General features: G+C 36.3%; 3 protein-coding genes and 1 non-coding gene across 6 annotated transcripts; 1 reads left to right on the forward strand and 3 right to left on the reverse strand.

The window, feature by feature from the left end:
* Positions 1–516: 516 nt before the first annotated feature.
* On the reverse strand, positions 517–3,757 carry LOC132191906 (iron-sulfur assembly protein IscA-like 1, mitochondrial). Of its 2 annotated transcripts, XR_009441312.1 has the most exons (4): positions 3,475–3,757; positions 1,472–1,589; positions 665–1,022; positions 517–632 (listed from the first exon to the last, which is right to left on the reverse strand). XR_009441312.1 is itself a non-coding variant. In XM_059607035.1 (3 exons), exons 1-3 carry the CDS (start codon positions 3,665–3,667, stop codon positions 917–919), a joined length of 417 nt encoding a protein of 138 aa, XP_059463018.1. In that variant the 5' UTR covers positions 3,668–3,757; the 3' UTR covers positions 517–916. The 2 variants fall into 2 exon arrangements, 1 of the variants encoding a protein (XP_059463018.1); XM_059607035.1 differs by having other exon boundaries at positions 517–1,022.
* Positions 2,473–2,585, reverse strand: LOC132162691 (small nucleolar RNA U19). Its single transcript, XR_009438268.1, has one exon. It is a non-coding gene; the product is annotated as a small nucleolar RNA U19 (small nucleolar RNA).
* Positions 3,758–6,567: 2,810 nt separating the features above from the next.
* LOC132191865 (cell division protein FtsZ homolog 2-1, chloroplastic) lies at positions 6,568–12,226 on the forward strand. Of its 2 annotated transcripts, none has more exons than XM_059606980.1 (8): positions 6,568–6,744; positions 7,172–7,937; positions 8,527–8,826; positions 9,493–9,583; positions 10,741–10,865; positions 11,463–11,555; positions 11,644–11,709; positions 11,793–12,226. In XM_059606980.1, the coding sequence occupies exons 2-8, from the start codon at positions 7,287–7,289 to the stop codon at positions 11,922–11,924; spliced, it is 1,458 nt and encodes a 485-aa protein (XP_059462963.1). In that variant the 5' UTR covers positions 6,568–6,744; positions 7,172–7,286; the 3' UTR covers positions 11,925–12,226. The 2 variants fall into 2 exon arrangements, with proteins under 2 accessions (XP_059462963.1, XP_059462964.1); XM_059606981.1 differs by having other exon boundaries at positions 6,568–6,723.
* An 887-nt stretch (positions 12,227–13,113) lies between these two features.
* LOC132192344 (putative pentatricopeptide repeat-containing protein At5g52630) lies at positions 13,114–15,574 on the reverse strand. Its single transcript, XM_059607653.1, has one exon. The coding sequence runs from the start codon at positions 15,534–15,536 to the stop codon at positions 13,470–13,472; it is 2,067 nt and encodes a 688-aa protein (XP_059463636.1). The 5' UTR covers positions 15,537–15,574; the 3' UTR covers positions 13,114–13,469.
* Between the last annotated feature and the right edge of the window lie 424 nt (positions 15,575–15,998).

The following is a 15,998-nucleotide window of genomic DNA, read 5'->3' on the forward strand; positions in this document are numbered from 1 at the left end:
AAATAATAATGCTTCTATTTCCTTTTTCCTTTTTTTTTTTTGTAAGTCGCTTCTATAGTTCTATTTAGTATTTACATAAGTGCGATGAAAAACAGTTTGGTCGGCTCTCATGGCTCTCTTCTCTCTCTATTTTTCTGGAAGAAAAAGGAAGCTTCAAAATCAAGGCTTATGTCACCCCACCCCACATAGCTAATTATTATAAGTTTCTTATGGGCTGGTGTGAATATAAATTTATAAGAGATTGTAATAAAATATTTTGACCAATTACAATACTGAGGTTTTTATTTTGGTTTTTGCTTTTTTTTTTTTTTAATTTTTATTTGCTTCGCAGCAAGAAGAATAATGCTAGGGCCAAAAATTGATTTAACTTTTAAAATTACTGTTGAATTTGAATAAATTATTATTGAATTTTAATCTAATGGGGATGTTAAAAACCATATCAACTTTAAAAGGATAAAAAAAAAATTCCTAACATTACTCTAAAAAAAAAAAAAGAAAGCTAGAGTAGTCGTGAAATAGAAATAATGCTATACACACATTACACAGGAATAAGTTCTGAGAAACCACATTAGCTTTGGCTTTTCAGTTATTGAGAAGAACGTGATACTGAAGCCAAAATTAGCACCGATGACCTAGCTTCATTTCAAGTTTCAACAGATTTTACATGGCAGCTGCTTTAAGATGTTCCAGTTCTTTCCACTATAACATTTACATCAGTAAAACATATGGCAGGATTACAGAAAGTTCGTGTAAGCCCAATTTGCATCGGTTTCAGAGAAGAATGTATTATACACTGAAGCCCTGTGAGTGTGGCTGCTACAAGATGTCACCAACAGGAGAAACTTTTGAGTAATACAAGTATTAAATGAAGGGTTCCTTAAGTGTCTTTTGATCCATCACAAGTTCAACATGATTGTTAACCAGTGCCCTGCTTTGCAGCTGGAGAATTGGAAGTTGTCATGAAAGATTCACCGCAGCCACACTGCCCTTTAGAGTTCGGATTGACAAATATGAACTCGGACCTGACGAGGAAAAAAATAAAGTACAATTTGAAATTGATGCAAACTCGGTGATGTAACAGTGAAAGGAAAAACCATATAACTACCACAAAATTAAGCAAAATGGATATTTCATTCACAATAGTGCTTGTGGCATAACAGATAAAAGAACAAATATTTATCAAGGTCACACCACAGACTCTTTAGTGGATCGAGTCAAACTCAAATGGCACATCCTGAGCAAAACACAATCTAGGAATAGGTAATAATTGCTTATTTTGCTTCATGCGGAATGGCGATTCAGATCCAAGCACACTCCATTACAGAGAGAAGGCAAAAAGATGATATATAGGATATAGCCAGGCATTCCTATCACATATTCAAAGTATATAAGTTTATAAACACCACCCTTTCCCCTTCCCCCAAAGCAAAAAAAAAAGAAAAGAAAGTAAAACATGAAAAAATGAGTATACCTGAGTTTGTCATCTACAAAATCCATCTTGGTCCCAATCACATGCATGAGGGCCTTGGGATCAATCAGTATCTTTACACCCTTGTCCTCAACCAATTCATCAAATTTCCCCTTCTCATCTATCATATTGATAAGTAAAATGAAACTAAGAACCAGTTTAATAAAATACTTTCAAGAAAAAAAAATAATAATAAATCAGTTCTTTTTGGTTTTGGATGAGTAGAGAAGGAAATTCAATAACTCATAACATATTCTAGCACATAACAATCCAAAAAGTTGGTTAGATAGAAGAATAACACGTACATGTGGCAGGAAATTTATCATGAAATTATTTCACCCATTAACATGTATAATCATTTTACTGTTGACATCAATACAAGGAGCACACCAAATCATAGGAAAGTCAACCTGTCTAGATTTCAGAATAAAAGATTCAGCAACATACTTCTTTTATACTATATATCTTATAGTTCACTTCCCACATACACTTGAAGCATCAAGACAAGGTTCAGCTGATTCTCATCTCAAATCACAAAGTGCATGGTTTTCTAGTGGCTTTTTCTTCAAAACTTCAACAAGATCTTTGTCAAGCTAAAATATTTTCAATTGAAGTTTGATATAGATGATTCCTACCAACACACTTCCAACAGCATGATTTTACATCTGTATCCATTGACAAGGAAGATCGAGATGCAAGTTTGACCTTAATTCACATAATTTCTAAGATTTCTTCTTATGTGTATCTGTAGGTTCTCGTATTAAAAAACAACAAAACAAAAAACTTAAACTGAGAAACGATAAGGAAAACCATCCAAAGGCATCTAGGAAAGGAATGATGAAGAGAACTGCTCTTCATCCTTGATCTGGTTCCCGATGGTGAAGCTATACAACACACACCATCTTGCTTTTTTGCCTGTGTCTGAACTGAAGGGCTGTATTAGTCCACTTTCCAGTTTATAGGAGAGACAATACGCTGCTCTTAGGTAAGATATATGCCATAGATTATGTCCTAAGGCTGCTTGGAGGACTATCAATCGAAAACCAAGAGTCCCCTCAAAAGCCCTAAGAAGACCAATAATTGGTCCATTAATCTTTGCCTCCTAACTAAGCCAATACGGTATATAATAACCCATAAGGCTACTCAAAGAGGCAGTGAATTTTTGAAAGAAGAAAGTACAACACCAAAGAAAAAGATATTAAAAAATTCAGTTGAAAACAGCCTTTCCCACAGAACCCTTGTGCTTCTTGTTTGCAGCATGGATCTGTTTGTTAGTAGAGATATTTAGAGAACAAAGAGAGCAATAGAGATCAAAACCACCGCCAGAGAGCTGGTCTTGTGCACTAACTAGCCAGAGAAAAGAACGAAACGAACTTTCATTGCTGAAAATCGTCAAACCCGAATACTAATCTAATCACAGTCCTTAAGCATACTTTTATACCATCAACTACTAACCCGAACCCAAATCCCATACGATCAAGATCTCTGAATGCTCATTTATCAAGAGGCCAGCTAAAACCAAAAATCAATGTGGTGTAGGCACGTTGGATCGCGGTGTCAAAATCTGCTACACCAACCGAACATTTTATTATGTTGAAATGACAACTTAGATTCATAGCAAATTGATCTTTTCCCAAGTTAACCCAAGGCCATAATTTCCTCAAAGCTTCGCTCTTTTACCGTACTATAGAACATAATCACACCCAATAATAAGCACACTAACAATAATAACAACACTGTTGAGAGCACTTACATTCATTCAGATCCCAGTGATAAAATCAAAGCCAAGCCAAATTATTCTACAAACCAAATATTTCCGTTACTAAACAATTAACATCTGATACTTCATAGGGCACAAATCTTAGCTTCATCAAATACACCCTTTTCATTTTCCCTAATTATTTGCACTTCCAAACGAACTAAAACCTTAAAATTTAAAGATCATCGAAAAACTAAAAAGCCCAAATGCAAATGTGAGATTAAACTGCAAGTTCATGGAGATCCACCTGCGTAGTTGAGAGTGTACGACAAGCCGTTGCAGCCGCGAGCCTTGACGCCCAGTTTGAGGAAGGGCCGCTGGCGCTGCTGTAGCAGGTTGCGTATTCTTGCGGCGGCAGCGTCCGTCAAGCTCAGGGCTTGGCGCTTCGCTGCTGCGGCTCCGATCTTCTCTCCCGCGGCCGCGAGAATTCGAGAAGCCATAGTGATCTTTTCCGAATCGTCCGAGCCCCCAATGCCGCGCAATTTTTTTCCCACGACGGTAATTTCGTTGTTTTCTTCGAGAACGTTCAAGTGATATCTGCTTTTTATTTTCGAAGTGATTTTTTATTGTGAATTTAAAAAGAGCTTTGACTAGTCCTGGATCAAAACAGTCCGATTTTAGTTCTTATAGGTTATTAACCGATAATTTTCGGTTAAACAATTTATTAATCGATACCGGACCAATAAAAATTTTAACCAAAATTATCGGTTATAACAGTACACGGTTAAACGGTTCGATTAAACTGGTTTAACCGTGAGCTTTATATTGATTTATTTTGTTTGGCCAAAAATGAGTTTTTTTAACTTTTGAAAGCCCAAATACTTTTTGTTAAGCTAAAATAACTTATTAAAAATGAGTTGTTTTAGGGCCCAAATACTTTTTGTTATGACCCAAATATTTATTTTTTGAGCTAAAAATTGAAGCTTTTTTATATTGATCCACCACAACTTTTTTTTTTTTTATATTATAAAATACATTTTTCCAAAGCAAATTGACTAATTAACATAATGAATGCTAATTAGACTAACAAAACTAGTTAATGAAAAATGCTTTCACCAAAGGCAAAGAAATCTCATCAAATGCCATCACAAAAAAATAATAATAATAATAATAAAACCTACCCAAACCCAAATTAAGATAAGGTTATATAGGTATATATATAATCTCATAACTATGTCGTTTTGGCATCCCTACTTAACAGTTTATATCAGTTAAACGGTTAACCGATATGAAATTTTTAACCGAATTGATAAGCATACCGGTATAAAAAATTTAATGGATAAGGATATCAGTATATCGGTTACAGTTAATATCGGTTCGGTTGAAACCGGTACACGGCCGGTAATCAGTAACCGATTAATCTGCCCACCCTTAGTTTCGACGTCCTTATAATTCTCTCTCTCTTTTTTTTTAACAATTGAAAAGTGTTGGTTATAAAAAATCACTAACCGACTATGGCGGTTGCGGTTAGCGGTTTTAGGGGTAGGGAAAGACGGTTATAACCGATAACCACCTTTATATATATATATATATATATATATATAAATCGGTTATCATTTTGTGGTTATAATCAGTTATCGGTTGGCGGATCGATTGAACACCCCTACCCTTAATTAAGTTTTAAAATCCCCTCCATTTAACATTTAGGGACAAATAATATGAAGGAGGAATAACATAACATAGATGAAAAAGGCTCCCACATGAAACCCAAAAGATGAATTGGAATGTGACAATTAATTCTCCAAATATACGAATTAACATTGGAATCATGGTGTGGGATCATTGCCGCTAAAAGTACAACCAGACTTGTGATATTATGGCGAAGGCTTTGGCATACTTTATATGCAGTAGAGTTCAATTGTGATTTGAAGCTACAACAGATTTATTTAAAGGATGATGTGATCCAAATAGCCAATGTTGTGAATGCCGACAAGTGCAATTGGAGTAAATATCGACTGATAGTGAAAAATACTTTAGGGGTATGAAATACATTACAAAGCTAACTGATTAGTCATTTTAAAAGGAGAAGCTAATTTTGTTAGACATGGATTAACTGAAATTGCTATCAAATAGTTGCTATCAAATAGTAAAGTGTTATTTCTGTTAGGTGATCTTGGGCATCTCTCAACCCCAAAAGCTAGTTCAAGAAGTGAGGCTTTCCCTCATACTTGTAAATTGACCACCAGCTTCTTGCACTACCGATGTGGGATAACTTAACAATTTCTTTATGAATATGAATGAAATACAAAATCTATCTATAAAAAAAAAACTAATATCTGTAATTAACTATGGTTATTTAAAATTTAATAATATCTATCATTATCCATAAAGCAAAGATTAATAATTTAAAGGTCTAATTTAGTAGTGAATCTAAATATTTCATGAGTACGACTAAGAAGATTTTCGGTATAAAAATCAAAATTATGAATAAATAAGAAAATTGTTCATGTCTTGGATCTTGAATCTACCTATTACTATTTATTTGCTGCACATTTCATTTGGACAAGGTTTTGTTAAAAAAATAAATCAATGAAAAAATAAATAAAGGGTTGATGTATACCAACAAATCAGTCCAATAAAATAAAAGTAAAATGATAATATATTATATAGCATTTCTCAATTCAAAAACCATTATCCTAGGTTTTGTCATTTGTATAAAGTTATTTGTCCATTTTTCTTTTGAAAAATGCTAGCCATACAACCACTTTACATGTTGACATGACAATGCAATGTAGGGCTACTATATAAGCATAGCATTTTATGGTAGACAATTATCTCAAACTCATCTAATAGGTGACCGACCACTCCCTTAAATGTTAAAGGATGATGAATTATCTCACCAAATTTTGAGGGCAGTGTGACTACTTTCAAAACCATTAGAAGTGATCGTAATTATCTAAAATAATTATAGTCACCAAGCACAGTGTGACTACTTTCAAAACCATTAGAAGTGATCGTAATTATCTAAAATAATTATAGTCACCGAGCACGATACGATACGTTTATTTTTGGTGGCCACCACATCATATTGGGTAATGATATAGTTTACGCCCGACGTGCATTACTGTTGATGCACACCAAGCATAACATTTTTTTAATTATTATTTTAATTTTTTTTTTTTAAAAAAAAAAGCCGGCGTAAACTGTATCATCACTCCATCATATTAGATGGGGGCGGTGAAGGTAGTGTTTCCTAAAGAAAAAAAAGAAAGAAAGAAAAAATTGTATATTTGATTGACGCTGCCTGACATGGCAAGGCCAGACACTGCCACGTCATTTTTTTGTTTTCTTTTCCTTTTTGAGTGTCCTTGGCACTCGATTTTCGTTGCTGGCCGAAATACGTTCATTATCAACGGAAAGAAGATAGAGACTAAACCCCCAATAGGAAAGCTAAGTAACCAAACAGTGACTAAAACCCCAATTAGACCTCATGGGCTCGGCACCCAAATTCTTGTAGGAGGTTTGCTCTCTGTTTCCATAGACTCAGCTGTCACAGGTCTCTTTCTCAACAACCCAGGTGCCGTTTTTGCTTTCTTGCTTCATTTCGATGCATTTTATTGATGATTTTTGGTGTTTATTCTCTTCTGAATTTCTTGTCCAAAAATGGTGCCTCATTTTAGTATTTTAGTCGCTCTAGATTGTATTCTCACGCAGAATTTGGTGATTGTTGCTGGGTTTGCTACTGGGATTCTCATTGATTCTGGGGAACTTATCTTATACTATGCTGTACTGTTCTAGGGGTTACAAACAAATTAGCATTTCTGGATTCTTGTGTTTAGTGACTAGTTTAGTGACTAATCTGGTGTATATGATGTGATTTCTGATTTTGTTTTTGTTTTAGCGCTTATTGGCTCACTCCCAATCACATATAGACTGTAATTTCCATAATGTGGTGCTCTAATTATTGCCGGGTACTGTTTTGATCGTCTGCTTTTTATTAACAGGTCTTGGAAGAAAAAAATTGTTATAAAATTGGAAATTTAAGCCATTTGAGGTCTTGAAATTTCTTGACACAATATTAGCTTTCTTGTCTCTGAGATCGAGTTTTGCCATTACGTGATGACTACTTATATGAGTACGAGTTTGATGCCTTCTACTACTCGAAACCCAACCGGGGTGTTAACTGTGCTTGGGAGAAGAGTATCAATTGAGAATCACTTTGGTAGAGCCTGCGGTGTGAAATTGTCTGAGGAGAAGAATGGATTTTTGGGTGGTCGCCAAAAGTCAACTTTTCCTCAGTTTAAGTGTTGTTCGAAATCCCAGAGTGTCAGTCCCTATCAGAGTAGGGATCCTTTTCTGAATCTACACCCTGAAGTTTCATTGCTTAGAGGGGATGGGAACAATTCCGTGAACAACCCAAGAAGAGATAATTCAGGTGGCACTGTCACAGAGAATTTAGTAGACACTTCTAGTCCAAATAATCACAATGAAGCTAAGATCAAAGTTATTGGTGTTGGAGGTGGTGGATCTAATGCAGTTAACCGCATGATAGAGAGTGCAATGAAGGGTGTGGAGTTCTGGATTGTCAATACCGATGTACAAGCCATGAAAATGTCGCCTGTATTTCCTGAGAACCGTTTGCAAATTGGTCAAGAGCTTACTAGGGGTCTTGGTGCTGGTGGGAACCCAGAGATTGGCATGAATGCTGCGAAAGAAAGCAAAGAATCAATAGAAGAGGCACTTTATGGATCAGACATGGTCTTTGTTACGGTGGGTTTAACTTCTCTTCAGCCATTATGACTTCTCAGTGGAAACTGTTTTATATTGTTGTATGATTGTTGATGTTTTCTGACTGAAGGCCACTTTTTATGTCTTGTATCTGCTCATTTCTTAACTGTCTTGGACTAACATTACAAATAAGAGGAAACATCTTATAAAATAAGAAAAAGCAGGTAAATATTCTGGTCACACGGTGAGTGGGCCATCTCAGTGTGGCTTGCCTTGAATAATCTCTGATAGAAAGTTCTTTATTTTCTCATCAATTATTGTTATGGGTGTGTGAAAATACTTATTTTCTGTTAGATAATTCCTTATTTTTGACACCCCTTCTCCTCCCTAGTGGCACTGATTTTTAGGATTTTGGCTATGTTCATATCTGTTCTCTAATGTTATAAACTTATTAGATGGTTGCTGTGTCCAAAAATAGGTATCTATGTCACACACAAAACTTGTGTCCCTATCCATGAATCATAGGATTTGTTTTGTTAAAAACTAAGATAACGTGTGCTAGCAGCTCTATGTGTTTGCGCAGTGTTCGTATCTTTTTCTTATCTAGGACTTTAAACTTGTATATGTGCAGGCTGGAATGGGCGGAGGAACTGGCACTGGTGGAGCTCCTGTAATTGCTGGGGTTGCAAAGTCAATGGGTATATTGACTGTTGGTATTGTCACGACCCCTTTCTCTTTTGAGGGACGAAGGAGGGCAGTTCAAGCCCAGGAAGGGACTGCAGCTTTAAGAGACAATGTTGACACGCTGATTGTCATTCCAAATGACAAGTTATTGACCGCAGTTACCCAGTCTACCCCAGTAACAGAAGCATTTAACCTTGCTGATGATATTCTTCGTCAAGGTGTTCGTGGTATCTCTGACATAATTACGGTATGCGACCTAAAGAACCTGTTATAAGAAACTTTATATTCTTTCCTTTCCGTGGTTAACACAATATAAATAGTTAAAATAGTAGTAGTAGATTAATCGATAAATACAAGGAACAAAAAACAGAAGATCCTTGATATGTCATTGCCTTTCTTTGTATTCCTCTAGACCACAATATTGGTTGTTGATTCCTTAGAACTTTATTCATAATCATAGAGAATGGTGCAAAGACTGTTGGAAAGGTATGCTAGCATTCTCTTTGAAAGCATCTTAATTTGTGATAGCCTCTATGCTGAAATAATTACTTAGTTGCTTCTGTTACTGTTGGACAAAAAGCATTTCGCTAAAATCTATCACCATATTGCATTAGATAATGAGGTAAAATTGCAGCTTTATGTTACTGATATTATGATATACTCTATGAACCTTTTAGAACCTTTAGCTTTTGGATGCTGAAACTCCTTAATGTGCATAGATTTCTCTAAATATGTTTTGGAGGCCTCAATGTGAGTAATATTTTATGAGCATTGCATTGGTGAATGATATCTCTGATACATCTTTAATTTGTTTAGGTAATCAGCATTGATGACTATTGCTTTATAAATCTTTTACTGTTTTTGAGAGTTGTGATTCTGCACTCTAATTGGTGGCGAGTCACCTTGATTGCAGATACCAGGACTAGTAAATGTGGATTTTGCCGATGTGCGGGCTATAATGGCAAACGCAGGTTCTTCATTGATGGGAATAGGAACTGCAACTGGTAATTTGAAGCTAATTCTTACAAGAAAATTTAGGATTTTGATATCGTGTTAAAAAGCTATAATCATGAGTTGGGAATAATGATATCCTAAACCAGATTTACTGTATTGATTCTCATAGAAGAAAAACTTGTTTGATTTAGTGCTTTCTATTTACTTTTATATTTTAAAATGTTCCTGTAAAGTAATGCAGATTGTATCAGGAATAGTTCTAAATATTTTTTTGGTCTAACTGTAATTTAAGATGAGAAGGTAACATGATATTTATTGTTGGTTATGATGGATATTGGGGCTTCGCTTACCTGACTCTTTCCTAACCAAAACCAAGAGGGGGGGGGGGGGGGGGTTTCCTGAAATTACTCACAGCCAATGCTCGAAAGTGGTCGGATTTTCACTGGAAACAAGAACTTAATCTGGTAGGGGCTTATCTTGCCTAGGATCAGTTTTTCTAATAATCATTGCAAACATGTAGCTAAAGTGAACTGTACTACAACCTTCCTATTGTCAGAAAAGTGACCCGGTGAATGATGGCTGCCCATGGAGTGGGCATTGTAATAATTGTTGATAAATGAAATAGAAGTTATCCCTTTCTAACTGTATGTCCTTTACATTACCCAGTTTCAACCCACCTTTGGATTGCATGCTGTAAGTGGTGGTTCAATACAACACCACTTATCTTTATTAAAGTTTGACAAAACTTGATGGGAGTGCTGCATGGATTAGTTAGTTTTCAAATTCAGTTTGTGCAGTTGTCAAAGTATGGAAGGAATATGTAATGCAACAGTGGGTTTGGCAAAAAGTATAGAAGTGCAGATCCTATGCTTTTAGGCCTTCAAAAAGTAATCAAGGTTGTTAAATAGCAGTCTTTGCACCGCTTACAGTTTGATTTTCAAAGCACTCATACATGTACACACTAAAGGTTTTAGAGAGAGTTTTTTCTTCTTTTATATTTTGGTACATGAGAATGTTATGTCTGAATAGAACTGGAAGGAAGCAGATTGTTCACATCCAAGCATATGTTGGTTTTGTAACGATGCTTAGCTTGTCATGCTATTTGCAGTTCATTTGACTGAGCTTCTTTTATTAGATTTTATGGTCTGTTCTCATCAAGTGTGTACATAAAACACTATAATTTTTTGTGGTGCTTGTTTCTGTGTAGGGAAGACCAGGGCAAGAGACGCTGCATTAAATGCCATACAATCACCTTTACTAGATATTGGTATTGAGAGGGCGACTGGAATTGTGTGGAATATAACTGGTGGAAGTGATTTGACCTTATATGAGGTACTTCTCTCTTGCTTTCTTTGGCATTTTATGAAAACAATCCCATGCGCATGAGATTTGATGTCATGTTGGTAAGAGTAACACCAAATATATTGCAGGCTAAAGTTCGCTTTGTCAATTCTTAGAATGAAGTGCTTTATGGATTGTAAGAATTGTTGTAAGGGTTGCGTTGCACCTCAGGCCACTTATTTAAGCAATTATTTCAACAACATTTCTTGATTTACTTGAAAAATGAGATGAGTCAGATACTTATAACTTGTCTTCACATGTTATCATTGTGTTAAATTTTTGTAGACGTCTTGGTGTTGCTCTTGTGTCTTTTCTTTTTTGATTGTTAAACTTCACATTCAAAATTATAGATTAAGCAGACGCTGTTGTGAAGTATATATTACCCATTCAAATTTATATTTAATTTATTAATTTTAACCTGCTGGAGAGATGTTGCAATCTCATTCCTCAGAGCCAACTAGACAAAAAAATGTATAGTTGGAAGGAGATCATACTCACTAGGTCTCTCTTCATCACGGTCAAGCTCTATTATAGACAATGTGATAATCTCTCTCGCTCTCATCAATTTCCATGTGGGTATGGTCACAGGTAAATGCTGCAGCAGAGGTTATATATGACCTTGTGGACCCAACTGCCAATTTAATCTTTGGAGCAGTGATAGATCCGTCACTCAGTGGTCAAGTATGTTAGCTTAAACTAAGATAAGCAGGGAAAACTTCTATTCATCTGAATACATGATGGATTTTATATGTTTTGGTTCTTCATTCAGGTCAGTATAACTCTAATTGCTACTGGATTCAAACGCCAAGAAGAAAATGAAGGCAGGTCCCTCCAGGTATTGCTTCTCTCTCTTATCTCTGTCTCTTTCTTTCTCTTCTTTCTCATTACCAATTCTGCTGGGTTTTGGTCAATATGCAGGCTAGTCAGCTAGCACAAGGAGACATCACCCCTGGATTTAACCGGCGAGCTCCCTCTTTTGCTGATGGTGGTTCAGTGGAAATTCCAGACTTCCTAAAGAAGAAAGGGCGCTCCCGCTATCCAAGAGTCTAGGATTTCCCAAAAAATACTTCTCCCATTTCCTTCATATCTTCTTTTCCTTCCTTTTCTCTTCTTCCTTGTTAGGATATCAAAGTACACCTTTGGCTTTGTAGGTACTAGATCTCTCTATGCTCTTGTTAGTGGTTTCTAGCTCTGAGAAAATTAGTCCTTATTTTTTTGATTAATAGCTACGAGTAAGTTCTGGTTTGTTTTGTGCTTAAAGTTGAGAAGAATTTCTGTTAATAAATGGCTTGTACAGAGTTACACGGTTTAAAAGAGATAAACCAATGTAGAAGCATTAATGGTTGAATGAATGTTTTTGGTGTTATATGGTGTTCCTGGGAATCTTCTACCTCCCCCTTGTCGGATTTTGACATTGAGCTTTAATTTTTCCGATCGGTGGGCGTGCCAAAACCATGTATCTTCCTAAATAATTCTTCCAAATAACTGCAGTTCTCCCCTCAATCATCTCATTTGTACCGATTTTTTTTTTTTTGCAGAAAATTTCCAGCGACATAATTTAAATTTCTACATGGTATCCGGGTTAATTGTGAGTTAAGCGTGTTGACTTGAGATTGACCCTTTTTATTAATCGGGTAGACTCAAATCTTATTACACTAAATCTCAATTCGCTAATTTTGCTTTGAGTTTGTGAATTGTGGCAACAATTGTCGACCCTAAACTTCATGATGAACTTTCTTAGTTTCGCGTTTTAACTTAAGTAGTTTTTAGCTAGTTTTCTACAAAACGGCTCTATGCTAATTTTTTGGGCTTGGCCCAGTAATTAGTTTACGATCGTGTATCCACCTTGTCTATTAACTCTTATTGTGTTTTTAATGGACAGTTTTCTTTTAAATTATTAAATTGACATGTATTTTTAAAGCATGTAATTCTCACATGTATTTTTAAGAGTTCATATTAGTTTAATAGACTGAATTTGAAAAATATTCTCCAGTCCAATTTGAAAGAAAACTTTAGGCCTGTTTGGAATTACGTTAGAGTGCTAAAAAAATATTTTTAGTACTTAAAAGTCCTTACCAAACAAAAGTTGGCATATTTGGTAAAAAAATCAAATAGTACTTTTTTGACATTTTTACTCTAAAAAATAAAAAATTGGCAAAAATGCATTTTTGACAAAAGTTTTAAAATGAAGCTTTTACAAAAAAAACGTCTTTCAACTTAAAAGCTCTGTTTCTCAAACGCAATTCCAAATATGCTCTTTATCGATTGTCAATAGCTATAAACATCCAAGTTTATCATATTGACATGATCGTGTTTCCAGCACCTGCAATATGGATTTAAGTTACTGGTGAGAAGAGAACGATCCAATCCAATCAGGAAATGGATATGGGGATATCGAGCCAGCCCAAACGGATGCGAGAAATTTGTATCTAATTATCAGAAAATTGAGTACTCTGGCTCACCACCTGTGAATGGGTTCTCCAGTTTAAATGGCAAACAATCAGTCAGAGAAGCTCTGCAGTTACCCAGAACTCCTAGGCCGTGAATACCACTCATGTATTCTGGGCATTGACTTGAAAAATTCTCTAGGAAACCTTACCAATAATCTCCACAGGAACATGACCCCTCTGCAAAATGGTGAAATCTGCTGTTATCCCTGAGAATAATCTTTCTCCCAACCACCTTGGAAATGTACTTAATTGCAGAATGGCAATCCAGACACACCCTTAAATTTTTCTTCACAATGATTGGCTTCCCAGCTGGAATGCTAAGGAGTGCAAATGCAATAGCTATCCTCTCACTGTGATGATGAAGAAGCTTCTCCTTCATACTATCATCCATATCAAATGGAATAGAATCTGTATAAGGAACATACCCAGCTTTTCTTATCTGATCAAAAAGACTGTCAAGCTTCTCATATATTTCTTTCTTTTGAGGGTGAGACCAGTCTTCAGCTCCAAAAATATGGGTTTTGTTTCCAGCATCAACCCAACTATAACCTGGCAATTTCTTGACATTGTCATCTCTCATCATCTTCCTTATATTCCTCACGCCTTCCCATTGCCTTTCTTTTGCAAGTATATTGGAAAGCAAAACATGTGCACCACTATTTTCAGGTTCAAGCTTCATCAGTTTCTCAGCTGCAAGTTTGCCCCTCTCCTTGTCACCATGGATCCTGCAAGCCCCGAGAAAAGAACACCATCCAAAAGCATTTGGCTCAATTGGCATGTTGTTGATAAATTCTTCAGCTTCCTTAAGCTTTCCAGCTCGGCCAAGTAAATCAATAACACAGGAATAATGTTCTTCTCTAGGCACTACACCATAAGTCTTCTCCATGGAATGGAAGTACTTTAACCCTTCCTCTGCTAGTCCAGCATGGCTACACGCTGTTAAAAGACTGACAAATGTTATTGCATCTGGTTTCACTTCTTTATGGATCATCCTATCAAAAGTTTCTATAGCACCTTTTCCTAAACCATGCTGCGCAAACACACTCACCAATGAATTCCATGCAATTTCAGCCGGGTCTCCAATCTCATCAAAGACCCTGATTGAGTCATCAAGCAAGCCACATTTCCCATACATGTCAACAAGAATTGAAGAAACATAAAGGTCGGTATCAAAATTAAATTTAACCACTTGGGCATGGAGTTGGGTTCCTTGTTCAAGTGCAGCCTGGTTAGTACAAGCCTTGATCAAGCTAGAGAAAGTGTACTCATTAGGTTCAACTCCCTGCCTCCGCAAGTCAGCAAAAATATATAATGCCTTCTCGATCTGATCCCTCTCAACATACCCGTCAATCAAAGAAGTACAAGACACAACATTTCTACCCTCAGATTCAGTATCAAACATATTTGAAGCACTTTCCATATCTCCTGATTTTGCATACATATCCGTGAGGGCATTCCCTACAGCAATATCTAATTCAAATCCCAACTTCACAACACTCGAATGTAGTGACTTCCCAAAGTTACAAGCCTTAAGTGCCCCACAAGCACTTAAAGTACTACAAAGAACATGTTGATCAATCACAAAACCATCATTGATCATCCTCTTATAAGCTAATAAAGCTCCCTCAAAATTACCATTCTTTGCATACCCATCAATCAAAGTGGTCCACGACACCTCATCCTTACATGGCATCTCCTCAAAAACTTTACAAGCATCAATCATCGCCCTGCACTTCGAATACATATCCGCTAAATTACTACCCACAAACAATTCATAACCAAACCCACATTTTAAAGCAAGACAATGCATCTGCCTCCCAATCTCAATCCACCCAAGAGAAGCACAAGCTCGAACAACACTCGAAAATGCAAACTGGTTAGGGCTTTCCCCAGCATTTTGCATTTGACAAAATGTCTCCAACGCTTCTGGAAGCCTCAAGTTTTGAGAAAACCCAGTGATCATCGCTGTCCAAGAAACTATGTTTCTCTGAGGCATTGTGTCGAACAGTTTCAGAGCATGATCGAGGTATCCACATTTGGCGTACATATTGAGGAGATGGTTGGTGAGAAAGGTGCATAGTGGGTACCCGGCGCATATTAGCTGACCGTGGAGCTGCTTCCCTTTGTTCAACTGTCTGGTTTGTGCGTAGGTTTGAATAACTTGGGCTATGGTGGCAGAGTCCCAGAGCATGAGCCTGCTAGATGCTTTCATAAGAAGGGGTGTAAAAGCAAATTTTGGAAAATAATTTGAACAACTTATAAAAAATATGGGGTAATTTTGTCAATGTATTATGTTTGATTTTCTGGGTACCTAGATTGCAAAAAGCAAACGGCCCATACTTCCAACTTATTTTGGGCCCTAACTCTTAACCACACAACCCGCAACTACGTCCTGTAATTGAAATACACGATAGTCCACTTTATTGACAATCGGCACTTACCTCATAGTAGTATTTTTTTTTCTTTTGACAGTTTCATTCACGTATCAATATCTAATAACTTATGATATACATTCACCTTTACGTCACATCAAAATATTTTTTTGAAACAAAAATATGGTATGAATTTCTCTTTCGTAATTTGGGTGATAGAAGACCACATGTATTTTACTGCTACCTATTATTTGTTTCCATATGCAGTCGGCGGCCCACTCATTTCCCAATCCGCCATATGT

This window comes from Corylus avellana, chromosome ca9 (assembly GCF_901000735.1).
Source record: "Corylus avellana chromosome ca9, CavTom2PMs-1.0".
In the NCBI taxonomy this organism is placed as follows: domain Eukaryota; kingdom Viridiplantae; phylum Streptophyta; class Magnoliopsida; order Fagales; family Betulaceae; genus Corylus; species Corylus avellana.

Bases quoted from the DNA above. Each gene is read 5' to 3' on its own strand.
- LOC132191906 (XM_059607035.1), bottom strand. From the start codon at position 3,667: ATGGCTTCTCGAATTCTCGCGGCCGCGGGAGAGAAGATCGGAGCCGCA. The intron at 1,590-3,474 runs GTGGATCTCCAT...TCAATATGATAG, and splicing joins GTACACTCTCAACTACGCAG to ATGAGAAGGGGAAATTTGAT. The intron at 1,023-1,471 runs GTATACTCATTT...TTTCCTCGTCAG, and splicing joins TTTGTAGATGACAAACTCAG to GTCCGAGTTCATATTTGTCA.
- LOC132191865 (XM_059606980.1), top strand. From the start codon at position 7,287: ATGACTACTTATATGAGTACGAGTTTGATGCCTTCTACTACTCGAAAC. The intron at 7,938-8,526 runs GTGGGTTTAACT...GTATATGTGCAG, and splicing joins CAGACATGGTCTTTGTTACG to GCTGGAATGGGCGGAGGAAC. The intron at 11,556-11,643 runs GTATGTTAGCTT...TTCTTCATTCAG, and splicing joins ATCCGTCACTCAGTGGTCAA to GTCAGTATAACTCTAATTGC.
- LOC132192344 (XM_059607653.1), bottom strand. From the start codon at position 15,536: ATGAAAGCATCTAGCAGGCTCATGCTCTGGGACTCTGCCACCATAGCC.